Here is a 24,833-nt window from a genome sequence, read left to right on the forward strand (position 1 = left end):
GCAGAACATGCTGTGGAGAAGTTTGCAGGAACCATGGCATGGAAGGGGAATTTGGGAAGGGGGAGCAGGGGGAGCAGAAAGAGAGGAATGCCACATTTGGGGCTGGGTGTATGTGCAGCAGAGCAAGGGCAAGTTGCCACCTAGACAGCTGCAATGGTGATGTGCCCTTTAAAAACAAGGGCAGGGTGGGCAGGTAGATAAATGTAGGCATTCAGGGAAATGAGGCGTTTCTCAAAGCTATGCTCACGGTGCAGTCATTTGGCAGCCCAGAAGCCACACAGCAATTCTCTGAACCACACTGTACAAGACACCTTGTGCTCACGTCTCAGCGGATCTTACCTACAGAAAGTAAGTGATCGAGACCTCCACAAGCATACAAGCCAGGGACTTTCCTTTCCTCTGAACTGCAATGCCTGTCACATGAGGATCCTTCCACTACAAGATCTAGCTGAATACCCTGGGGATGCAATGGGTCAGATTCTAGCGGTGCAAGCAGGGGAAGCATCCTCCATTACAGCAAAGCTGTTACCAACAGCAAATCAAGCCCTGGCCCTGGCCCTGGCCCAGAAAAATCTTTCTTAATTAGGAGCCAAGCATTTCAGATACTGGCTTGTTTTTGATAATGAACAATTATTGCATCAATGTCTGTTTTGTAGGGTGTGACTGGAGACAAACCGATTTTGTTCTGTCTTTCACATTAGGTCAGAGGAAAATAATTGTTTCAGTATGAGCATTCCAATAACAGAAACATTTGAATGGCTTCCACTATATTTTAAGAACCTGATGAAAAGTTTGGTGAATAATTATATCCACTGGATACTGGATCTGCAGGTATCAGAGCAGTTTCAGGGCGGAGGGAGGAGAGGGTTGATCTAATGATAAGAACTGTATCGTCACTGGATACTCAACAGGAACAGATTACACAGCCAGTGACTCTGAAAATGGATCTTGACAAATTGTAGCAAAATGAGTGAAGTTCCCAGTCTTCTGCAGTGAAGTAATGATCAATACTTGCAGATGATTTTTCCAGGTAGATAAATTGCTCATAAGAAAACATCTTAAATATACCTCAATTTCTCCCCCATACACCCACTCCCAACTTGTTCTGTTAAAGACAAGTACATAGTTTAATTATTCCAACTCTGAAAGACCGTTAACTTCAACTTTCTTAAGAAAATGATCCATGAAAAGGGAAGAACCGTGGAAGTCTTGAGAAGTCAGATAACTATGGTAGGTAACTATCACCAGCTAACAGTCATTAAATCATTGTCTCCCTGAAAAGGCAGTAATGAATAGCTCTACGGCATTTAGTGATAACAGAGGTCAAACTGGTTGCACGTGAACTTACTTGTGTCATAAAGACAGCAATTTGCGCAAAACCAGTAACTGACAGGCAGTTACGTGTGTCAGCCCAACGCTCTGTCTTGTAAGCCTATGCTGAAAGACCACTCCAGTACCTTTTCTGGTGCTATATGAAGATAGAAAAATCTAGGCAAACTCAGGGCTAGCCCAGGTCTATCTACACTCACTGGGTCTGACTGGAGCAAGCACAAAATCCATCAGCAACTACTCTCCACTTTGTTTCTTCTTAAGCAGGGTGCTGATGTCTTGAACACAAGCTTCAGCTAAGTGACAGTCAAGAAAGTGGGTAGAAACCCACTTTTCACCTTTTAAATGCTTCTGGATGATTTCTGTGTTATCTGGACTGGTTGGAAAACAAAAGGGGTCACTGGAAGCCCTGTCCTCCAAAAGTAACATGACTTTTCATTCAATGGATAATAAAAGCAAAAGAGCATTTGCTCTCATTTCAGTACTGATACAAAGAGATAAGGGCAGAAACTCAGGGGAATGAAGATACTTGGATATGAGAGATTGTTCTTAAAAGCTGAAACATAGGATATCACTGGCAAAAAGAAGCAGTAAGCCCTACCTCAAATGCAAAGGGTTAGATGTGTTGTCCCACAAAGGAACACGATAGAGAGAGTCATCACATTTGCAGACCTTTTCTGGTGCACTTCGGTGTCATCACTGGATGGCAAAGCATGGTAACATGCCTACCTTCAAAGCATGCAAAATGGAAGGCAAACACCAGACACTACTCCCCTCCAGACTGAGAAACCTTGGTATACATCGTTACTGCAAAATAAGATCTTTGCAGTTCGGAAACTTCCTAGAGGGACACACTCCAAAGGCCTAAACAGTCTGGAGGAGGCAAGGTCTATAAAGCACTGCCAGTCAGCTTAGAAAAAATGTTGTCATTGCTGCTCTGTGGAGGAGTAAAACGATAAAAGAAATTTCTTTTATGTATGGATGGCTCAACCATAACGCTATTTTAATATCATTTTCTTGTAACCATCTACACACAACTATTTAAACATTTGTTATAAAGTATGTATGGGGTGACTCATCCAGCTGAAGAATAAGCCTAATTGGTCAAACTTCCAGGACACTGTGTGCTGAGCTATAGAGAATCATAATCTCATCTATTAGGAGATGTGACAAGTTGCAGAAGCTATCTTAAATTCCTGGAAGAGGTAGTGTGAAATAAGAACTGTTGCCTAGGGACAGTTTCTTCTTTACGATAATTAAAGAGCTCAGATCTGTACTATTCTGGATGGATTAAAAACATGCACGCATAAGCTTAGATTGTGGCTTTGGCTTGCTCATGCGAGAAAGTTGTCTAATAATTCATTAGCCTCTTCAATAAAAGATACCTAAAAGGCAGAATAAAGGGCATCTGTGGATTTGACTGCCATGTTCATATGGTCCCAAAATTTCCCCCAGAGATCCTGCTCTTCTGTATAATGCAGCTACATGACTCAGAAAAAAAACGAGGACTTGGGAAGAGTTTCCTTCTTCACTGAGAACATTCCCATACCAAGTGACCAGAAGTAGAAAGAAAAGCACGTTATAGATTGAAACAGGAATGTTAAAAACCTCTCCAGAGAGGTTATTAGTGGGTGGGGAGCACAGTCATAAATATGGAGTCCAGCAGCATTTTTCCACACACGCTCATTAATGATACTCACTTTGCGTATTTCTGTTTGAATTTATGATAATTCTACCATTTGGGTGAAAAATAAAATACAAGACATCTCACTTTGTATTCTCCAGGATGCCAAAGTACTGCAGTAGCAGATAGGAGAGGACCTCTTGGCTATTTCTTCGCATCCTCTTACTGTCCTGTCTCTTTCCCCAACATACAGGTACCACATGCTGAGACATACTGCTCCTCATACACAGATTAGTAGAGCTGTAGTAGCAAAATGGCTCCCTATGAAAACCTTTGAATTCAAGCATTGCTGTGGACTCACACTAGTGGTACATGCATTTCCCATACAGCTCTCACATATTTGGAGTGCACTAAACCAATGGCCCATCTACACTTGGATGGACTGTTGGCCTTTCCCTCCATCATTTCTCTTGCAGAAATCAACAGAATGATTTACTTGCTTCTGCCAGTGTACAGCTACCACCAGCCCGGCTCAAGTATAGATGAATACTTTAATTTTAATCAGCGTGTTAGCAAGAAGTTGTGGATGATATTTCCAACACACCACATACTGGAAGGCTATACAAAGCAACCAGCCAGCAAAACAAAATATGATGATCTCATTTATATTATCTTTTTTTAAGCTTTTAAAAGTGTAGCCAAACTGAGATAATAAAAGTTAAGTATTTACTATGATTTCCTCTTACAAAAAACAAATGTAAAATGATTTCATCAGTACCAGATAATAGGCCTGCTTATAACCAGAGGGCGGTATTTTTAATAACTTCACTAAAAATATGCACTGGTACAAAAATGTGGTGCAATAAAAAAAAAGTACAAAAGGTAATGAAATATTACCTACTATCTCAGCTCGTTTTTGTCAGGAAATAATACTACAAACTTAATACGATACATGGAAGCCTTATGAAAAGCAGGCAGGGAGAGGCTTATAGTCTTATCCAGTATTAGATGAGAGGCTGAGTGATTAATAAGTTGACACTGAAGAGCAGAGAATGGAAATCATATGGACTTTAGGGAAAGGAAATAGCTTAAAAATGAAACTGTCATGATGCCAGACTGCATAGGAAGAGGCACAGCTCCCACAGCCATCCCCACCGTGCAGCAAAGGGGAAGGCAGCTTAAACCTCTGTCAGTGCTGTGCACACCGCTGGAGCCTCCGGCTCCCCTGCGCCTGCTGCTGTGCGGTCCTCATGCACACACGAGTGAGAGCAATGGGAGAACCGCACCAAAAATAGGAAGGGGAGAGGAAAAATACATCAAAAGAAGAGGTTTGAATACAACAGCAAGTTGGGGGTTTGAAGAATGGGAAAAATAAGATACTCTATAGAGGGAGTAGATGAAATTAGATTTATCCATAGCAGTGGATGAGCTATATAACTTACGGGCCTCCAGCATGCACAGTGTGTAAGGATGAGATGTGCTTGATTGTTTTTTTAAATAACAGGGCCAGATCTTTTCATGAGATTAAAACTTGGTCTTACATGACCTTAACACTGTTCAGGGCTGCAGGTTTAAGTTTTAAATACCCAGTGAAGAACTTACAATATCAACAATAATGCCATTTATTGTGGGTCACAAGCCAACACATCACTTCCAGGAGACGCTACATTTACCGTTGTTTCTCAGGCACATTGTGTCTGGTTCTGATTTGTACGTTGTTCACACTGAAAAACGTCTGCTGCGGTTTCCAAGACTGGGGATTTAACTGTGGCTAATTCGCTGTTTACTTTACTAGTGGTACCAACGGAGAGTCACTATTGGTGGTAAATAGGTACTACGCATGCAATAAGATCAGTGAAGAACTCGGTCAAAATCAACAGCATGTAAGCCCCTGGTAAGTAATTTAGATCAAAACATGTGATGTCAACTGAAAAAAAACCCAAGAAGCTATAAACATTTATTCACAGACCTCTTAAGAATAAATTATGGCTTTAAATATCCTGGATGAAAGCAACAGAATTGTCCTTGTGAAATATATGTTAGTGAATTTCTGGAAAAAACAGAAACAGTGCCATTCTGTAGTGCTTCAGAAGGGAGCAGCTAAACATTTCTCCTTTCAATAAGTTGAACAAGTCTTATCCTGAAGTTCATCAAGGATGAATGGTAACAATTTTTCCTGGATCACACTCCAATTTTAAAAGTGATAGTTTTCTTCTAAATTACTAGAAAATAATTACAATAAAATTTTTTATTTCTTGCAAAACTAAGAACAACTGGGCCAAATGAAAGACTATTCAGTTCCTTGAGTCAATTCCTGTTAATCGTTGAGGATGATACCCTTTCACAACAATTTATAAGCCCAATCCTATCGTTTCAAGGAGCAGGACTATAGCTAGGCACTGCCTACTCTCTGTATTTTCTACTCAAATCATTGATTTTTCCTCTGACTTTGGAACTGTGAAATCAGATCTCACATTTTTATCACTCCCATGCTCTGTGGTTTAGGGAAAGCACCATATCTTCTCAATGAAAAGAGAGAAAATACTAGCAGCTACACGCTTCGAGTCTAATTTTAGGAGGAACTGAGCCATTCTAATATGCTGCAGTCAACAGGAACTGAGGGCACTCAATAATTCATGAGTTTCTTTCCATGTTTGAGTAGAGCCTGTTGAAAATTTCTCAAGGAAACATTTTTCATCAGAAAATTCCAATTCCTGTGAACCAAAACTGCTTACAGGACAGGATATGCTTGGATACTTGTCTAATATCTCTTTTTTTATCCAGTTTGAAATGGTTTTTAATCTATAATAATATAATTATGCAATAATAAAATATTTTAAATATGAAAAGGGTTGTTTGACTACAAGACAAAAGAATTTTTAAAAGGCGAAACAAACTGTTTCAATCAATCTTCACTGTGATTTTTTTTATTCTTTTTAAACACAAACATTTGAGAAGAAAAAAGATTCAAACTTGTTTTACTTTCAATTTAGGCTGGAAAATATTTTCATAACTTCTCCTGGGAAAAGGAAAACATTTCCTACTTTAGATCTAGTTATGAAGGTATTTTCATGCCTGTCCTAAAAAAAAAAAAAAGCTTTATACTGATGCAGATAAACCTCTCTTTGACCCTAGTGATGAGTGGAGTGTTAAATTTGTTATGTCTTTACTGTCACTTTGATTCAGTTATTTTAAAATGAATGGCATTTGCATCAGAAGGCAGCAGAATAACCATTTCTTACCTTTAGTCTTTCTGTTACACCATCAGTGAAACTGACTGTGAATTCAGCAATTTTGGGCACTCTGAGTTTTCCTTTGTTCTTCTGGTCAGGCTGATATTCTGTTCTTGTTTTCACAATTACCTGGAAAATATCAACATTTTTAAGGTTTCTGCACACAGCATACATTTTTTTTGTTATCTAAGCTTTTCTATATAAACTGTCCCCTGGACCTACACAAGTATCTTAGAACTATAAATTAACACAAACTCGTCATACCCTCAGGAACTAAGAGAGACAGATAATAGTCAGGCAGATACACAGACCTAGACAGTGAGCTTATCACATTGAGTCTTACAATAACTGACAGCAAAATGTTTGACACCCACTTTCGTTTAGGACTAGGCATATAATTTTTATATCGTATTCAACAGGCAGAACATTCAGAATAACAGCCCATCCTAAAGAAGAGCCTCACTTATTAAAAGCCCCATCCTAACAAGTTCCACTGAAGCCAATTTAAATTTAGGCCATTTGGTGTCTAATTTATTCAGGCTCCAGATTATCAATATTAATCTCATACTATCACCTTGGGTTTTCCCCAGAAGATCTCAGTGTCATTTGCTGACTAATCTAGGTCCTACTAATCTTATAAAAATGAGGTGTCTTACGCCAATGGAGAAGCCGTAAGTGGCTTTTAAAAAGGTACGGTCAAATTACCAAAATTGCATTGTCAATCTACATTGAATTTATTTGTAATCTAGAATGACCCTAAATATTTTGGGTAAAACGCACCCACTGCAAACACAGAAAAAGTAACACCTAATGCCAACTGCTCCCAGAGGGGACGAGCATTGGGGCTGTACTCTGAAACTAACAGCCCTTCAGAGGAGTGAGCGTATCCATCCCATTATACACAAGAATCTTAAAAGACTACCCATCCATGAGCCTATGCAGCTAAATAGTGTTGTGAGAGCATGCCAGCATAGCCACACTTACTTACATCTTACTCTGGGTGGAAAATGCAAGAGAAGACAAAATGGCCCTGTCTTCAGCACTGGCCAAGAGCTGGAGCTCACCCCTAGAGAGGGGGGCTGTGGTTTGTCAGTACACACTACTCCACCACGCTTCCGCGCAGGATTCCCAACCCAGGGACAAGGTCCACAAAGCATACAATGGTTTGGTGTGGTTTGCAAGGTTTGGACAGGTTAAACACAAAAGGATAGAAAGAATACCGAAGCTCTCGATCCCAGGGCCAACACTTCCACTTTTTGGCCTCCCATTCTGAATTGCAGGACTACACAGCCATCAGCCTTGCCAAGGTGAAAATTAAACACTCCAGGAGTGGTGACTGGTTCATATGAGTCACGAGAGTGATCCTAAAGCTCTTTGTTAGAAACAAAGTCTGGAAGGATTGAAAAAGACTAAGTGATGCACAAGGTTGAGTTACTAGCTAATGAACTTGTTTCCAAATGAAGACAGCAAAGTCTGGTTTGGACCAGAGAAAACCCCAGGTATTTAATCCTCCTGCACTTAATGCCATGTGAAAATCAGAGTGAGAGAAAATCAGCATGGAGTCATAAGCCAATTTTCTGGATTCAAATGCAAATCATTAAAGACTGATGAATATTTACATCCTTCAGTGAATCCCTCTCAACAGTATTTATTACAGTAGCATCTGCAACATTAAGACTTGGGAAGAAGAGCAGACAAAAAGCCACCCAAATATATTTATATTAACATTTTCGAACTCAGGATTTCTGATGACACAACATAGATGATGGGAAATGACACGTGGGGACAAGCTTGATTGGGCAGGTTTGGGATGAACACTAACCCTACTCTGAACCTACTATTGAATCAAACCCCACTATGATCTGAAATGCAGTCCAGCACACTGTGGACCAAATAAAGCAAAGCTCCCTCTCCAGCCAAGACAAACTGGCCCAGGTTAGCTCTGAGTTATGAACAAGCAATAAGCTCTTTTTCTCACTCAAAAGGAGGCAAGTGCACTCAGGACTCCTTGCAGCTGGCCCCTAGCTTTCCAGTCTCCTCGCTGGCCTTTTGTAAACCCAGTACAGTAAATTACAGAATGTCAGCCATCAACACCTGCCAACCAGTGTTCAGAAATTGCACTCATTCTGTTTTCAAACCTACCAGTCACAATATCCGATTCTCCCAAATTCATGCTTCCTGCTTGACATAAATCTTAGTTGCAGTCAAAATTTTTAAATATACATGAGGGCTTTTCCTCAAATTCTAATGTTACATCTTAATGAAGGACCACGAAGCCAGAATATAAGAAAAAAAAATTAAAAGCCTTACTTGTTTCTAGATATAATTTATTTTTCTTCCACTCTGTCATTAATGCCAGTTTTCTTACAGGTATTTTTTAACTGTTGTTACATTTAACCAATATCCTATAAGCAGGAAAGTTTAAATTATGTTGTCTACAGGGATACAGCTTGAGACTGAAAATAAACCCACACAGTCCTTCACAAGGCATCAGATTCAAGTCCAGTAGCAATGTCTATCAGTCTACAAATAAATAAGTAAGCTCAGTCCCCAGCCAGATCAGAAGCTACCTGAAACCCAATTTGCTGACTGTGCCAGCAGCATGTGTGCGCAGAGCCATAGTCATCTGCTGGTCAGTGTTTTGCAGAGAAATTTGCAGAGGTATCAAAAAGCTTTAGAAAGGAGCTAAGAAATACCTTTGCTAAATACCTTTTGGCATTGCAAAAGCTAAATATCTGCTCTCCAGAAGTATCTTTGTCAGACACCTGGTGGAATTAGTCAGCAGAAGAAAGACAGGGCAGTCAGTAAGGTCTCCTCTTTAAAGGAGAGCACAGAAACAAAATGACAAAGGACAAACAGAAAACTGAATACCTGTAGTGTGGGGGTGGCATTCAATATTGTGGCAGTAATGATAAAAATGCAATTTTGCTGAGGGCACTGGGTGCACATATAGAAAAAAAGAGCTACTTCTTGTTCAGTCACCTACAGTCTAAATAAATAAGCCCAAGCACGGATCCCACTTTTGCAGCAATGTTCACTCCCTCTCCATCCAACAAGCTGCCATCAGGAAGCCCACGCAAAAGCTTCTGGAAATGGAGTTGTGTTCATCACACCCCTTGAACCTCTTGCACTAGTGAGACCACCCCGGTCAGGGCTACCTTAGCAGTTTCCAGAGACAGGAGTGAACGCTGCCAGATGATGATAGACAGATACACACACACCCCCCACACACACACACACAGTTTTTAGCAGAGTATTTGCTACACTGACATGCATTTGCTACATGCATGTGTCAGTTGTGTCTCTGAAACAAGTCTAAATGAGAGCTCGTCAAAACCCAGAAGAACTTTTCTAAAGCACCAAGTATTAATCTAAGTGCAAATTTAGAAAAGGAATAATTAATCTTATAAAGATTTTTTCCTATATTTTTAGCATTATTGTTTTTTGCTATTTTGGTTGTTTGTTCTGTTTTCATTTTCCAGTTTTCTGGTTTGGCTTGGGTGGGAAAGAAGATTTGTCTTCCCCCGTTCCCTGCCATCACTCCTTTTTCACTTTTTCTTTCCATTTTGTCATCGAGAAAAAATTCCTGGCAGTAAAGTCTTCCAGAAATTCTAACCAAATTGCTGTTGGATGTACAGTAATAAAAACCCCACTGACTCCACAGTCAGCGCAATGATCAGCTTTCATTTATCACCGGCTGCCCCAGAGCAGTTCCATCAGAGCCCAGGATCCCGCTGTTTCAATGCAAACAAGGTACATTCATCTCACACCACGACAGGTTTCCTGGGAGAGCTACTGGCGTTTATTATAAACCACAGCAAACAGAATGATCCCCATTCCCTCTTCTTGTCCGTTTTGCAGCTTTGCTGACTTCAGTAGAGTTATTCTTGATTGAAACCAGTGAAAGGGAGTATAAAATTGGGGTCCTGTGTAGGTTTCACTGAAGTGAAAGAAATGCCCATCTCCTCATTCCCTTCTCTGCAATGTTGCTACGCTGGAAATAAACTGCTGTAAGGGGGTAACTTCCAGAGCTGGCAGCACTGCTTGGCTGTGCTCTGGCCTCCTGAGTACAGACAATAAATGCAAACAATCAACCCAGTGCTTAAATGGAAAAGTAGTCTCTTGAATACTCCCCAAAAAGACAATTAGCCCCCTCTCCACCCCCACTGCAGCCACACCATTCTGCCCATTCTCTGCACTTGCCTCCTTGAGCTCCCGCCTCCTCCTGCACACTCCCTAAGGCTTTTCTTAACTCATACTCCTCGTGGTGAGAAGGGTCTGGCTGTTTTAGGTTGGCATCCCTAACCGTCAGCTTACTGGGGCAGAGAAGTATGAAGCAACCTGCACACCTGCCAATGAATATTAAAAAGCAAGAACAGTCCCATCAGCTTTTTGGATTGCCTGAGTCTTTGCAATTGCCAGATAAATACCCTTTGAACTTTTTTGGACACTTGTCAGCCTTTGTGTTTCATTATCTAGGCCCTGATCCAGCACCAGTTCATGCCTGTGCCTCACTTCGTGTGTTGTGGTCGTCCACCAAAGACAGCAGCCTCCCTGCCAGCTCAGTCCAGCCTATCTATAGCAGTTTAAAGACAGATGGAGTGGATGGAGTCTAGAAGAATACTAGCCTAGAGGATCTCCCTGCAAATTATGTTGCTGCTGTAACCTGTTCTTAAAGTTTTCACACTATTTCCCAGAGTTTAAACTGCAGAGAGACTGTGCTGTTTATGACAGATGCAATAAAGGGGACACAAATAAATTACCTGGGACTTTCTTCATTTTACATCCAAAATAACACTGTTCTTTGAAAGTTGCTTCCTAGCTGAAGTTTGCAGACTGCTTGTAAGAATACAAGAAAAGAGAAAAGGGCTTCCACAGAGCAGCAAAAAGACACGTCTAATTACGGGAATCCACACTGCCAGTCCTTGCAGCTTCCTCCAAAACTAAGTTTATCTAGCATTTTAACTCATTAACTTCCAATTCAGGGAAGCACTTAAGCATGCAAGTAGTTCTATTAACATCAGCAGGATTAGTCAGATATTTAAAGTTAAGTGTGCATTTAAGCGCTTTGGCCAGATCAGAGCTTAAGCTGGCTTCAATCACCTTCCCACAGCCAGTTGTAATACCAGTGCACAGGGCTCCTGTGGCATTCTTCAGCAAGACTGCTCAAAGCACTTTACATACCAGCATGACCCCAGTATCCCCATATTACTGATGGAGGAGTAGCAAAAAAAAGAGAAAAAAAAAAGCAGCTTAGTAACGTGCTGAGTCACACCAGCAATTGGTTGTTGAGTCGGGAAGACAGACCACAGTGCGCTGCTACTTACAGTGCACCATGTTTTCTCAGGTTTTCATTAACTGAGCGATAATAGTAACTCCAGCATATTCTCCATATCAATATAACATTTTTGGGATTAGGGACTAGCAGGAGATATGGCTGGGGTGGGTAGGAAGTCAGATGCTTTACCAAAAATGGCAGTGCTCTGCAGAATTGTTGTCCTCAATCATCCTAGGTTAGCAGGTGTAAAAACACTGTCCATGTCTTGAGAGGTTTTTACTTTCAATTCTCTTTCTTGCATCTTCTGGTTCCTCATTCCAATCCCTCAAAAGCTTTTCTGCAAGATCTCGGTAGCAGACTACAAAGAATGGCCTGTAAAAGTTAAAAAAACCCAAACACAGCCAGACAACAAGCCGTATCTATCATGCTGCTCCGCACAAGCAAGATTTTTCTAATGATGCTGTTTGCTAATACATTTATCGAGTCCTAAACCTAAATGCACTTATTATTCTAGGCTTAATGCTAGTGACACCACTGGAATCAATAGGAAACCTTTCCTTGGCTTTAATGAATGCAGGACCAGGCACCTTCTCTGCAGTGATGCTTTGGAAAATTATAGGTGTGCTGAGGTGAGAAACAACAGATGATAGTCTGCGTACACCAGCAGGAAATCCATCATCGACAACCTTGAGAAAGTAAACAGTAGGAAAGTGCTGGGAAATCTAGAGATTTTGGATGCTGAAAGAAAAAAGAAAGCAAGCTTCTAACCAAGTGGACTATATTAAAAGCATTTGCTTTCAGGAGGAAGGAGCAGAGTAGACGTGAAATGTGACAAATGGAAAAATATCACATTAAGCATGGAACCTTAAAAAGGATTTTCCGGCAATGGGATGAAGTAAGTGTTTCAGAAAATGAACTGATACAAATTCTGAGTCTTGTCTCAGACTGGCTAAATGTAACATCTTTTATTGCCACTTTATATTTCCATTTGAGCTCTATGGTTTTCCCTGAAGAAATGAGTAATAATATTTAACATAACTGGCATTGTGAAAACTTTAAATTATTCATTTGGAAAAGGACATGCAGCCCTGCTGTAATTCTCACTTCACTGCCACGGTGCATGTAATATATTGTGGTTCAGGTGCTGCAAAGTGCAAACGATAAAAATTTAAAATACTACTTCCAAGGATTATTAATAATGAAGAGTCTCTCACTCAAAGTGGCTTTCAGATTGACAGAAGAGATAAATAAAATGTGTTTCTCCGACCAAGGAGAAAGGTTTCCTCCAGGTTCAAACCTGGACTTTGTAGTCCCACAAAACGGTTGTAACACACCCATCAGTTTCCATGTGGATTAGCCATGCTCACTTTTAAATGAAAATGAGACTCTTGGCTTCCAAAGACATGACTTTCTTCATTCCTTGCAGAGAGAGAACAGAAAATATAAACTTATCATTGGCACTGACATCATGGTTTCCTTTGCCTTCATTACCCAACTGAGCATCAATAGCTGAGAAAGACCTTAGACCAAGTCCCAGCTGTAGCGTGCTGTCCAGGTTACTGACGATAGCAAAACGGTGACTGAGTCAGTTTCTATGCTTATGTGCTACAAGCCAAGGGATGGCTAAAACTCACCACCTGCTCGCATACAAAATTCTCCAGTGACCTACAAGCTCTAATCCTCACATACAGCCAGCTTCAAAGAGCAAATGAGATGTGCACGTTGCCAACAGTAGCTGAAGTTAAAATACTTAGCAGTAAAAGAGTATAGGAAAAGAGATGGAAAAATCATGTTTCAGGGCTTAAAACAATCTCTTTCTTTGCAGGCTTGGGATGAAACATTCATAGACAGGAGCAGCTCCATGCCCACTGCAGCGTCTCCTGTACCTCCTTCTGACCCTTGCGCTGGCTACTGCTAGAAACAGGACATGTTGGACTGGATGGACTAGTAATCTGAGACTACCTGGCAATCACCATGCTGCAAATTCCCAGATTTTTAAACAATTAGGTCTTTAAAAACTTTCCCAAATAATTACGACTATGTCCCATCCCATGGGAGAGACAGCTGTGCTTCCAAATCTACAGGATGAACACATCTCAGCAGGCAGACTTCCCAGAGATTAGTATTGAAATTGGTGTTTGGGATGTATGTAATGGTAGTCCCCATGGCATCCTAGTCACTATTTAAATACATGGAATGCCTGAAACATCAAGCAGCAAAAAGAAGGTTAAAAAAAAAAGGATGCCCGGGGATCAAATCCATAGTCAATGGAGAAAGCCACAGTCAGGAGAAACACTCTGCTTTTTTTTCCCGTATCAGCTCATCTAATGGATGTTGTGCTGGAAATGAATTTCACAGAGGGTGGTAGAAAAAAGTGGTCTCCTGAATCAGTGCCAGGAGGATATTCCAGGCATAAGGAACATCACAAAAGGACAAAGACAGCAAATGTAATCAGCCCTGGCATCACCGATGAAAGGCAGCACAGAACGCGAAGGCTGCATTGGGAGCTGAAAGCAGCTGAGAAGGGAAAGGCATAGCTCGCAAGCACAAAGGGAGCTTGGAAATTATTCAGCAAAGTCTCCCTACAAATCCCTAGGTGACCATAACCATCAGGAACCCACAGGAGGCTGTGAAGGGGTAACAAAAATTGATTTCAGTAGGTTCAGCCAGGAGACGGTATAGCAGAGCAGACAAAAGAATCAATCACTCAGCTATAGCGATGGTAAATTGGCCAGGGTAAATTAGCAGAGCTCCATTGATTTCATCTAAACTACACTGATTTACACCAGTCAAGAATCCTGCCCAGTCTTACTTTCCAGACCAGTAAGTAACTGGTATGCAGGGTTCACTTCACAGTCTTGCTGAAATAACTTCCACCTGCAGCAATGGGCTTTCATGTTAAAATAAAGAATAGATTGCAACAGGCTTAGCCAAACATCCATACCCTAACAGACTTTTCCTGTGTCCTTTTCTGCTGTTTCTGCAGAATGCAGCTCTAGGAATTGCAGTGCAGACATAACTGGATTTAAGAGAGGCAATGGAGCTCACAAAACCAGACATGAGCTAGCTTTAAACAACCTAATTCAGACACCAATAGCAGTGCAGTTAAGGACAGAAATTTCTGCACAGGCTACACAAATCCTGAGACTTTCCACACTCAAGAGCTGCAGCAGCAACGAGTTATCTGTATGCAAGTGAGGTAGTTCAGTGCTACCCCAGGTGTCTGTGAAGGCTGCGCGCACACACTTGGATTGCAGCACAGCCCTGCCGCAAGTGGATCGCCCGTGCACAGAGATGTTCAGTGTGCTATAGGGGAAGGCTAGCCCAACAGCAGCTCTATCCAAAGAGGAGGAGCATGAACTGCCAAGGACCTCAAGTAGGGCTGTCCAAGACATGCAAACAAAATCAAAAGGTTACCCCAGAAACACTGCACTGCCAGAGTCAGCGTTGCTGCAAATATTTATTACAGCTTAATGAGCAGAGGCGGTGTTTACATTCAGATACACATTTAGAGGACAAATGGATTTGCCCAGTGCAGAAGGGGGACAAATGTCACAGGAGAGGAAGGCTCAGACTTTGTTATTTGTGGGGATTAAGCAGAGTATCCCTAGTGGAGAAAGGAAAGGATGGGGAAAGGCAAGACAGCCTGCCCGTTCCTTCATATTTGCAATGGTCTCTTTTTATTCCCTTTCTTTTATTCACGCTTTCTTTCCCTTTGCATCCTCCTCCTCCCTTTTACTTTTCCTTCCTTCAACTGCCACAATTACTAGCCCTGCCCCATCTCTCCTTTTGCCATTTGCTCCATCCCACCAAACTCACCAGCAGCGTGAGCAGGAGCACAGACGCCTGGCCCTGGCTGCATCAGGAGCCTTCCCAGACAGCGGCAGGGAAGGCTGAGCTGCCTCTGGCCTCACCACGTGCAGGAGCACCCGAAACCAGCTCCATGCTGCCCTGACGGCGTGTGCCTTCAGGCTGGCTAGAGCCGCCATGCACTGCTGGGCTTTGCAGAGGGCAGGCTGACATCAGTATTTCAGGACGGAGCTGCAAGTAGTCCCCTAGGTACAAAAGCACTTACCCAGTGTACTATTAATTATGCCTGCTCAGCTGGCCAGGACAAAACATTATTTTCTGTTAAACCAACAGGGACAGGCTGTGAACACAAGGGACCCTTCTGATTTTCAGGAACTCTTGATTACTCTGTGTAACCGCATGGCCTCGGCCACTCAGAGAAGGGTGCAGCCAGGGAGAGCAAGAGGAAGGAGCACGGGCTGGGAAAAGCATTTGAAGAGAGCAGTTACATCTATTTTTTTCTTTCTTGGGTTGGATGGCAGGAATTTGTCACCAGAGAAATTATTTCTCAAGCCTCCAGATGCATTCAAAATAAAGAACAATGGACCACATGATAAGCTTTCTGCAGCTTTCCCCACAAAAGAGATGCCGGATGTTTTTTTCAGCCCTGACAATAGCTTTCATACACTTTTGTGTTATGTAAAATTAGGATTTTTACTGCCAGAACAGAGGCATTTCCTGCTGGATTATACTGAAGCGAGCCTGTGAGACCAAGGGGTCCCCAGTTGTTGGTCTCATTTAAAATTTCAGTGAAACAGTATGGTCCCTGAAAAGCTGCATATCTTTTAGCATTATCATTGCAGAGACACATAACAATTACAGCCGAAGCACTTTGTCTACGCCTATGAAAACAAGTGAACAGCTAGCCTTTTCCCCTTTGGTCCTAAAAGAAAAAAGACTTCTTTTTTTGGTTTTTGAATAAGAAGAAATGAAATTCAGAGACATAAAAAGCCAGGTCAAGGGTTTGTCACCGGTCATGGCTATTATTCCTATTACATGGATGGATTTCAGCAAAAAGGCCACGCAAAAATTATTTAAGAGCATCTTTCTTTCTCTGCCTTCTGCAAATGCCACCCCAGCAAGAGAACAGGGGGCAAGGGAAATGCTTGAATATAGTCAATAAATATAAATACACAGCAGGCTTAGCACCCTAGGGGAGAAATTACTGTCCCGGGTACATTTCTCCCCTTGCAGCCATACAACTGCTGACAGAACGAGGAGAATGCTGATGCTGCAGGAGGAATAGCACAACCCTTGGGAGGAGATATCCTCGTTTGGTGGAAAAAGAAATAGTCAGTCCAGTGGCCAATAATTTTTAAAAAAGGTTGCCAAATTCAAGCCTCCTGAATTCCTGCCTGGGTTTTTCCAACAGCATCAAGGTGCAAGTCAGAGGGAGCTGCTAAGCTCACAGCACTTTGAAAAACAAGCCTGTTTAGGAAAGCATCCCCAAAAGGACAGCCAGTAAGTTTAAGCATACCTTTAAGAAAGTGTTTCCCCCTATCACCCCCCACACGATTTCTTATAATCAAGGAACTATCTGAAAAGAGATGGGCTTCAGGGATTACATCACATGAGCAAATGCCTCATTTTTATATTCTTTCTCTGTATCCTTTCTCTGAAAGGGGAGCCAGACACAGAAAACACTTTGAAAGAGATGAAGCTATGGTGAAACACCTACAGAGGTTAATGCTGAGAGTAACTTCGAGTGACTCTCAAGTGATCCAGTTACAAAAATATCCTTAAAATGAAGAAAATTCAGGTATTTAAAGCCCTTAAAACACAATTTTCAGTTTGTAGATTCCATAGGCTTTGTGGGGTGCTTTTAAGGATCTGCAAAGGTAAGTATACTGACAAACAACAGGTTTGTTTTTCTTCAACTTGCACACAGGTGTCTAAGACTCAACTGGAAAAAGCCTGTAAATTAAAAGAGCTTGCAAACCTTTGCCATGCAATATACATACACCAGGTGAAGGCGTTATTGCACACTGATAATAACAGCAGTGGGGTTGCCCTGCACAGACCTACTATACTCTTGGATCACTAGCCAAAGCCTGTACTATTCCTCCTTTATCAGACAGACTGAAGCTAGAGCAAGTACACAGCCCCAAGTTGCAGTCAAACCTCCTTGCTCTGGTTTTGATGCACCCTGGATTGCCCCAAACCCAAGGTTAGATCCAGGTTGAGTGCTCACATTGTCTTAAATGAAGATACCCTCTGATGGTGAAGAGAAGCCCAGAAATAGGAGTATTTAGCAGGGTATTTTGTCTTTTTTTTTCTTTTCCTTTTAGATTACGCTTACAGGAAAACGCCAGGCCGCACCAGCTCTTTGTTGCAGAGGCAAAGGCGATGTGGTTCGCAGCAGCTGCCGGGCAGGCAGGGAGCAGGGCTGGGAGCATTGCCTCCTTGTGGTTACAAGTCAGCAGCAATGGGTTTGCATTTAAGAAAACGAGCGAGCAAAGCCCTTCTGAGCTGTTGCACACGGACCCCAACACCAAACCTGGTTTGGCTCTGGTCATTTATGCAGCATCCCATACAAGAGGCACAGAAAGCACCTTGGCTTATGTTCTCACTCTCCCAAGCTAAAAATCAACTGCTGGCAGGTTTTAGGAATAGACAGGAAAAAAGTCAAATCGATTTTAGGGTTGTTTTTTTTAACCCTGCCTCCTGACTGCAAGACAAGTCCAAACAAGAATACACTCTGAAAGACTTGAAATCCATGTCTACTCTTCCTCGGGCTCACAGTCTGATGAATTCAGTAGCGGCTTTGCTTTCCTAAGTACGAAGCTGAATTTTCCTCCTATCACTTAACCTTTGCCCAAGCTTTTCAGCTGAGGCTCAACTCCTTATTAGCAGGTCTTTAAAACAGACCTTCTGCCCTGGGGTGAACTCATCCCAACAGAATCTGTTCTACAAAGAGCAAAGGAAAAAGACTGAATTATTTTGCTTTTATCATAAATAACCTCTTTTTTTGAACAGATCTCCAGTCGCCGTTAACTCCAGGCCTATCGCACACAGGAGCTGAACCACAGCCTGCAGAAATCAATACCATTGACTCCAATGAGTTCTGAATCATGCTTAGCGCTCTTGGAGATACATCCCACTCTTCCAGCAAAGAAAAATATGGATGTCAGCAGATGCATTGACAGTAATGTATGCTAACGAAGGTAATGTAACCTAACAACATGTGAATTATTGATGTAGGCATGTTTAAACAGAAAAATCAGCAAGGAATCACACCAGACCAATACACTCCAGTGTTTGTTCACCAACAGGCAATTGGAACGTGATGGTCATGAGAACACTCATTACCACTTTATTAGCTTGAAAGGATTTTTGTTAGGTTATCCATGTCTCACCTGATACATGGGTCATTTATTTCACATCGTGTGACACTGCGTGATCTCAATGAGCCATTTGTACTAGCATCAAATGAGTTACTTTTACACATCTATAGTTTCCTCTGAACTTTTCAGACGTTTATGATAAATCATACTGTTTTGCCTGAATTATTTTTCTTAATCTTATTTATCAGAGTCATAGATAAGGGCCGGTTTAGTCTCTCATTTGCAACAACTCATGGAAGTGTAACTGCTGAATGCAGCTAAGTTGCTCCTGATTGCCACGAGGCACATGGAGAATGAAACTAGCTCCTTTGTCTGGCGCGGCTCTGGTTCCCAGGACGTCAAGGCAGCTGACTCAGCTCTATCATAAAATAAACATAGTTTGTCTATCTAGACAGTTTTATCACATCCATGTTCTCCTAATGTATTTAGAGAAAATTTATTTTGTACTACAGTAAAAACAGGATATGTGTTCAATAATCATCAGTGTTAATTTTACTATTATTCCATTATCCTGTGAGATCTAATCATTCTGTCTGTACTTTCGGGTGAGTTGGCTCCATCTCTGTGGTATCTGGGAACTACATTGCAGACAGGCTTTGTTTTTGTAAGGACTGTTGGGGCATATGGATTTTTATGGTCTCATCATGTCCTCACCAGGTTATATTGATATGCAGCGTCACTGCATTGATATAGACAAAAGATTTCCTAGTACATACTGCATCTAAAAACCCCCAACCACCAAACCACAGCCAATCGCCAATGCACATTTCTGGACATTTCAGTGCTGCATTCAGTTCTGAGAGTGTTGAGTGGGCAGGGGAGAAAGCTGTCCCCTGGCTGGAGCCAATCGGGGAAACGAATCCCTGGATTGCTCCATCGCCACCCGTGCAAGGGGGAACTCAGCCGCTCTCTTCAGAGAAATCAGCATCCTCAATGCCAAGTAAGCTTTGCAAAGCCATGGAGAAGAAAGCAAACCTTAAGCAAGATAATTAAAATAGCTGCTTATTTCAGAAGAGTTATCACATTACTCTCAATGCAAGCAATTAATCTTACTGATAGTAACAACAACGCATTGTAAACTGCTCCTCAGTTTCTCCAGCACTTGCAAGAGAAACGCACTAAGCCTTTTCCAGTTGTATTTATGAAGGAATATTTGGGGGTTTTTTGAGGAGGGAAGGAGTTGGGGGACAGTTACGTGCTTATTCACCATGTTAAAACAGATAAACACACTACAAAAGATAACCCCTTTTAATTTATTGAATAGACACTATGCCACAGTGCTTATCATCAGAGACCAGTAAGCCACCAAGGCAGTGAAAACCAAGGGGCATGTACGTGTGCGTAATCATGCAGGAGCACCATTTGATTTTGTTTTACCTTTTCCGGAGCCGGGAACTGCAGGTGATTTACTTCCAAAGGTGTGATCAAAGGAACTGTTTGAAAACCATCTTCGTTGGATGGTTGTTTGTTGTTCTTGTCGTTCAAATTACTCCCCAGCTTCACCATTCTTGGACCTTGCTTTCCAGACCTAAAACCAGCAAGATGATCAATGTCACAAGGGTAGCGGGAAGAGGAGGATTGCTGCCTTACCCTGCTCGGTTTGACTTAGCATACCGGTTGCCTGGGCTTTTACGCCTGGGCTTTTACACCTGGGTTTCTAGACACACCGCATACCACACCACGACTTGACTACATGCATTTTGCCGTGCCTTACGCAGACACCCCACAAACACCCCTTAAAAACCCCCGCTGTGAGCACAAGCACGGCTGCTCCCAACGCACCGACACCGCAAATGGCATTACCGATCGGGACTGCCACCGACCGCCTCCCCCATTATTTTTTGCAGCCCCCTTGAGGGTACAGAAACCCTCCCTTGCAAACCCCACACCCGGGGGGACTCGGGGGTCCCCTCCTCCCGGCTCCCCCGGCGGCGGCGGGGCTGGGGGTCGCGCCGCAGGGGGGGATGCTGGGCAGGGGGGGCCTGCGGGCACCCCCCCGCGCTCCTCCCGCCGCCCCCGAGCCCCTACTTACTGCAAACCACGCGGTCACTGGCGGCGGCTCGGCCCGGGCGCTGCGGCGGGGGGGGGCGGGGGAAGGCGGAGGCGCGGGGGGGAAGGTTTCCGTTAATTTTTATGCGCGGTACCGAGGCGCGCGGGGGGAGCGGTGCTGAAGGGACAGCGCTGCGCCCTGCGCTCGGCTGCGGCTCCGCAAGCGCGACTGAGGGCGGGCGCGGGCGGCAGCTCTCCCCCCCCCGCCCGCCCACCGCGCGCGCGCACGCCCCGCGCCCCCGCGCGCCGCCGCGCGGCCTCGGGCACCCCCTGGCGTCCCCGCCGCGCACGGCCGCGCGCCCCGGCGGGCGGTGGCGCCCCCTGCAGGCCGAGCGCGGGGCCGGCGGGGGCGGCGTGGGTGCGTCCGCGGAGGGGCCGCGGGTGCGCTGTGGAGCTGCAGGGAGGCGTTGCGCGGGCGCGGATGCGGCTGCACGGGGGGCATGGGCTGGAGAGGACCCCGCGGCAGCCGCGGCACTGCAGGAATGTGTCGTGCATGCACAAATACAGTTGCATAAAGGTCAGAGAGGGCCACAAGCAAGCTGTGACACTTCCACAGCGCACTGCACGGGCACAAATGCAGTCACAGAGAGGGCTGGGGGCTGGAGGGGGTCCCAGGGTGGCTGTGGTGCTGCAAGGAGACAGGACTGGTGCTGCTATCGGGTCAAGCGGGCACCCCATCCCCCCCCTTTGGGCCACATTGCCGTTGACCACTGTGTCCCTCAGCAGGGGGTTGCAGAAGGTCAGTCACTGCTCTCCGGTGCCCACTCACATGCTGGAACAGCAGGACAGGAACAAGCCGCTGGCCCTGCTCAGCTTTGTACGGGACTCTCCTCCTCTTTCCAGAAGCCAGCCTGGTAACACATCGCCACCACGGCAGGTGGTGATTGCCACAAAGCGCCAGGCTGGCCTGCCAGCAAACACACTCCCACCCGCCGGCATCCCTGAAATCACCAGCCCCTGCAGGATGAGGCTGAAGGACTTCGCTTGGAGACGGGATACTTTGGGACGACTTTAGCCTGATTTGTTTATAAATATAGAATTTGCCTCCAGAGCTTGCAACCTGGCATCTTTTGCAAGACCTAAATATACTCCTAGAAGGCGTGAACTGTTTCTGTAATAAAGCCTTTTAGAACTCACTTGCGAAAATTAATTTAAAGCCATACTTTGGCAGAGCAAGTGAAAGCGCTTAATGCATTGGTATGAGCTTGTTCACAGTACAGCAGTTCAACGTTTAGAGAAAGAAGTACTGAGAAGCAGTCAGTAGAGTTGGGGCAGCTAAAACTACCTTCTACTGTTGTCACCTTACATGGTCCATTGAAGAGCTTGTTTCCCGTAGCTTCGCCACTTTTTAATGCTTGGGTTGGAACTTTCTGTATCACATTTCTGCATGAAGCCAAACTTCTACAGAAAATTTCATCCAAGAGAGTTTTTCTGTTTTTAAGAATAAGGTTCTGCCATATATTAAACCTAACTTTGAGTAACTTTTGCTCAGCGTGTTAAAAATTGTTGGCAGGTACCTCTTCGAAGTTCTCAGAATCATCTGCAAAAAATTTATCACATCATAAAGTTTTGGGAGTTCATATTCAGGAAATTCAGGAAAAATTCCTTAAGCTCAGTAGCAGAATTCCCCTCAGATCCCACCCGTTAGAGGCATGTTCAGCTCAAGACTCAACCAGATTTTCACTGTAACTACAACTCCAGGTTGCTGCAGACTGGACCAGGAATAGATACCTACAAAGAAAGCTGGCAGGTTGCATCCCGCAGATAAGGGAAAGTGTAGGACTTACGCTCTATAGGTCTGAAGAAGCACACTAAAGATTATTGATTAAACTACTACAATATAATGATTTAATATTGTAGTAATACCAGAAATCAACCATCAATGCCCATCTGGGCTAGGATCTGTACAAATATATAGCAAGATATAAACCCTGCAAAATCCTTTGCTCTTGGTCTGCACAGAGGTGAATGTCACTGTGATAGTTTGGCTCAGGATGATAATTAGGGCCTTCAAAATGTGGAGGTTGTAAGAAAATCCAAAAGCACATACTTCACAAACGATGACAGAAGCCCGGTCTTGTCCCAGACACTGCCCACTCTCCAGATCCCGAGCGGAAGCGCTCTGGTCCTAGAGGGGCACTGGACCAGGCTCCTATCAGGGTATTTCTTTTCTTTTATGTACAGCATCACTGAGGCTGGCAGGAACCTCTGGCGACCATCCAGCCCACCCCGCCTGCTTAAAGCAGGGACAGCAAGAGCAGGTTGCTCAGGGCTGTGTCCAGTGGGTTTTGAATGTCTCCAAAGATGGAGACACCACAAATGCTCTGGTAAACCTGTACCAGTGTTCAGCCACCCTCATAGTAAAATAGTTTTTCTTATGTTTAAATGACATTTCCTGTGTTTCAGTTTGGGCCCATTGTGCCTTGTCCTGTCACTGGGCACAACTGAGAAGAGGCTTGCTCTGAGCCCCCTGAGCCTTCTCCGGGCTGAACAATCCCGACTCTCTGAGCCTTTCCCCATATGGCAGATGCTCCAAGCAAGAAAGTGTGATTGCAGCAACTCTCTCCCCAACTTTCAATATATTACAGATTATATCATCTGAAGTGATTTGAATATCCAAAGAGATTCACAGACTCTATAGTTATCTTCCGCTGAATGCATACATTTGAACTACTCTAGCTCCACTGTCAGCAAAATGGCTATTTTCAACTGGGGGACTAGGAAAGATTATTAAAAAATGCAAAGGAAACATTGCATTGTAACTCCATAGAAATGGCATTGTGGTTTTCCACCTTTATCCGGTAATTACCAAGGGACATGAGAGCTCTTTGTTGAAAAGCAAAGTGATGTCTTTCATAGCTTGCAAATGCATTCTGTGATCTGAAAACCAAATCATTTTCATGCACATCAACATTAGTAATGAATACCCTGCTAGCCAAAATACTACCTTAGTGACACCTAGGCAGATCCTCTGACTTAAGAGATGTCTTAAGCAACACTTCACAAACACACTGATGTTAAATCTCCAGAATCACTTGTGCAAACCCATGGAAAGCGTGGTTACACAGTGAAAAATAAGGTTATCTGCTTGCTCAGCATGTCTACTCACTTGAACACACTGATATGCTCGCAGAGTTTAATATATTAACTTTTGTTGGTTATACTTGAATACTCTTCAGAGTAACATAGCTAAGGGGCGATGAAGTGAATCCCATTCCTTCTTGTGCATTACTACCACTGTAAAATACCTTTCGGGTAGCTGCAAATCTACTGATAACTAAACAGAACTGAACTCTGCTGGAGATATTCCATATAACCCAGAGAATGCAGTTCAACATTGCCAGCACTCAAGCACTGGCAGTTAGAGCCACTTTTTCACTAGAAGACTTTTAGTTGTGAGTACTAGCAGCAAGAACCTGTGATAAGTGAGCAGATGCTGCTTTTTTACCTTATGACTTTTCAGGGTAGAAGCACATTTTAAGCAACATCTTTCAGTGGCACCATCTGAGAATTTTGGCAGCGTGGTGGAGGGAGATATGCAGAGAGATGTTGAATCTTCTCAAAGGCCTCCTCAGCATTGCATTCAATAACTTCCATTTCCTCCATGAGACTGAACTAGCCCTGTAACTACTTAGGGTCGGAGTATGCCCCATTTCAGTTTGAAAATACCGCATTGCAAAATGCCTCTTTCACAAACAGACAAACTACCAGGAGTAAACTTATGTAGCAGGATGCTTTATGGAAAAAATAGATGCCTGAAGTTGCCAGCAAGATCCTAAAAGTGAACATTCTCTAGGGACAACGTTAAAGCAAACCCAACTGAATATGAGAAATCGAAGAGTAACATACAGATTTTCTTACAGAGCGAATAGAGAGTCTGACGTTTCCACCCACACAGAGCAGCTCAGTGACTGGCGATAAGACAAAGCAGCAATATGAGCAACATGAGACCCCAGAGGAATGAACAATATATTTCTTCTGTCAACAAAAATATATGCCTCTTTTTATTCTTTTAATAAGACTCCCACAATATATTATTTTCTATTTCCAGTTAAACAAATTAGAGCAGAATTACTGTTTTCATTATCAGTTTACACTGAAGATTATTGGCTGTTGTTAAGAGGTAT

The 24,833-nt window shown here is 43.3% G+C and overlaps 1 protein-coding gene across 1 annotated transcript in view; it reads right to left on the minus strand.

Moving 5' to 3' along the window:
• NSG2 (neuronal vesicle trafficking associated 2) overlaps nt 1–20,876 on the minus strand; it is a 37,993-nt gene extending 17,117 nt beyond the window's left edge. Inside the window, exons 1-3 of the mRNA XM_076350091.1 lie at nt 20,690–20,876; nt 20,035–20,185; nt 6,196–6,315 (exon numbers count right to left, since the gene is read on the minus strand). Of these exons, the coding sequence (XP_076206206.1) occupies nt 6,196–6,315; nt 20,035–20,163 (249 nt within the window). The 5' untranslated portion in view covers nt 20,164–20,185; nt 20,690–20,876. The remainder of the gene's footprint in view (nt 1–6,195; nt 6,316–20,034; nt 20,186–20,689) is intronic.
• Between the last annotated feature and the right edge of the window lie 3,957 nt (nt 20,877–24,833).

Source organism: Aptenodytes patagonicus, chromosome 12 (assembly GCF_965638725.1).
Source record: "Aptenodytes patagonicus chromosome 12, bAptPat1.pri.cur, whole genome shotgun sequence".
Lineage (NCBI taxonomy): Eukaryota > Metazoa > Chordata > Aves > Sphenisciformes > Spheniscidae > Aptenodytes > Aptenodytes patagonicus.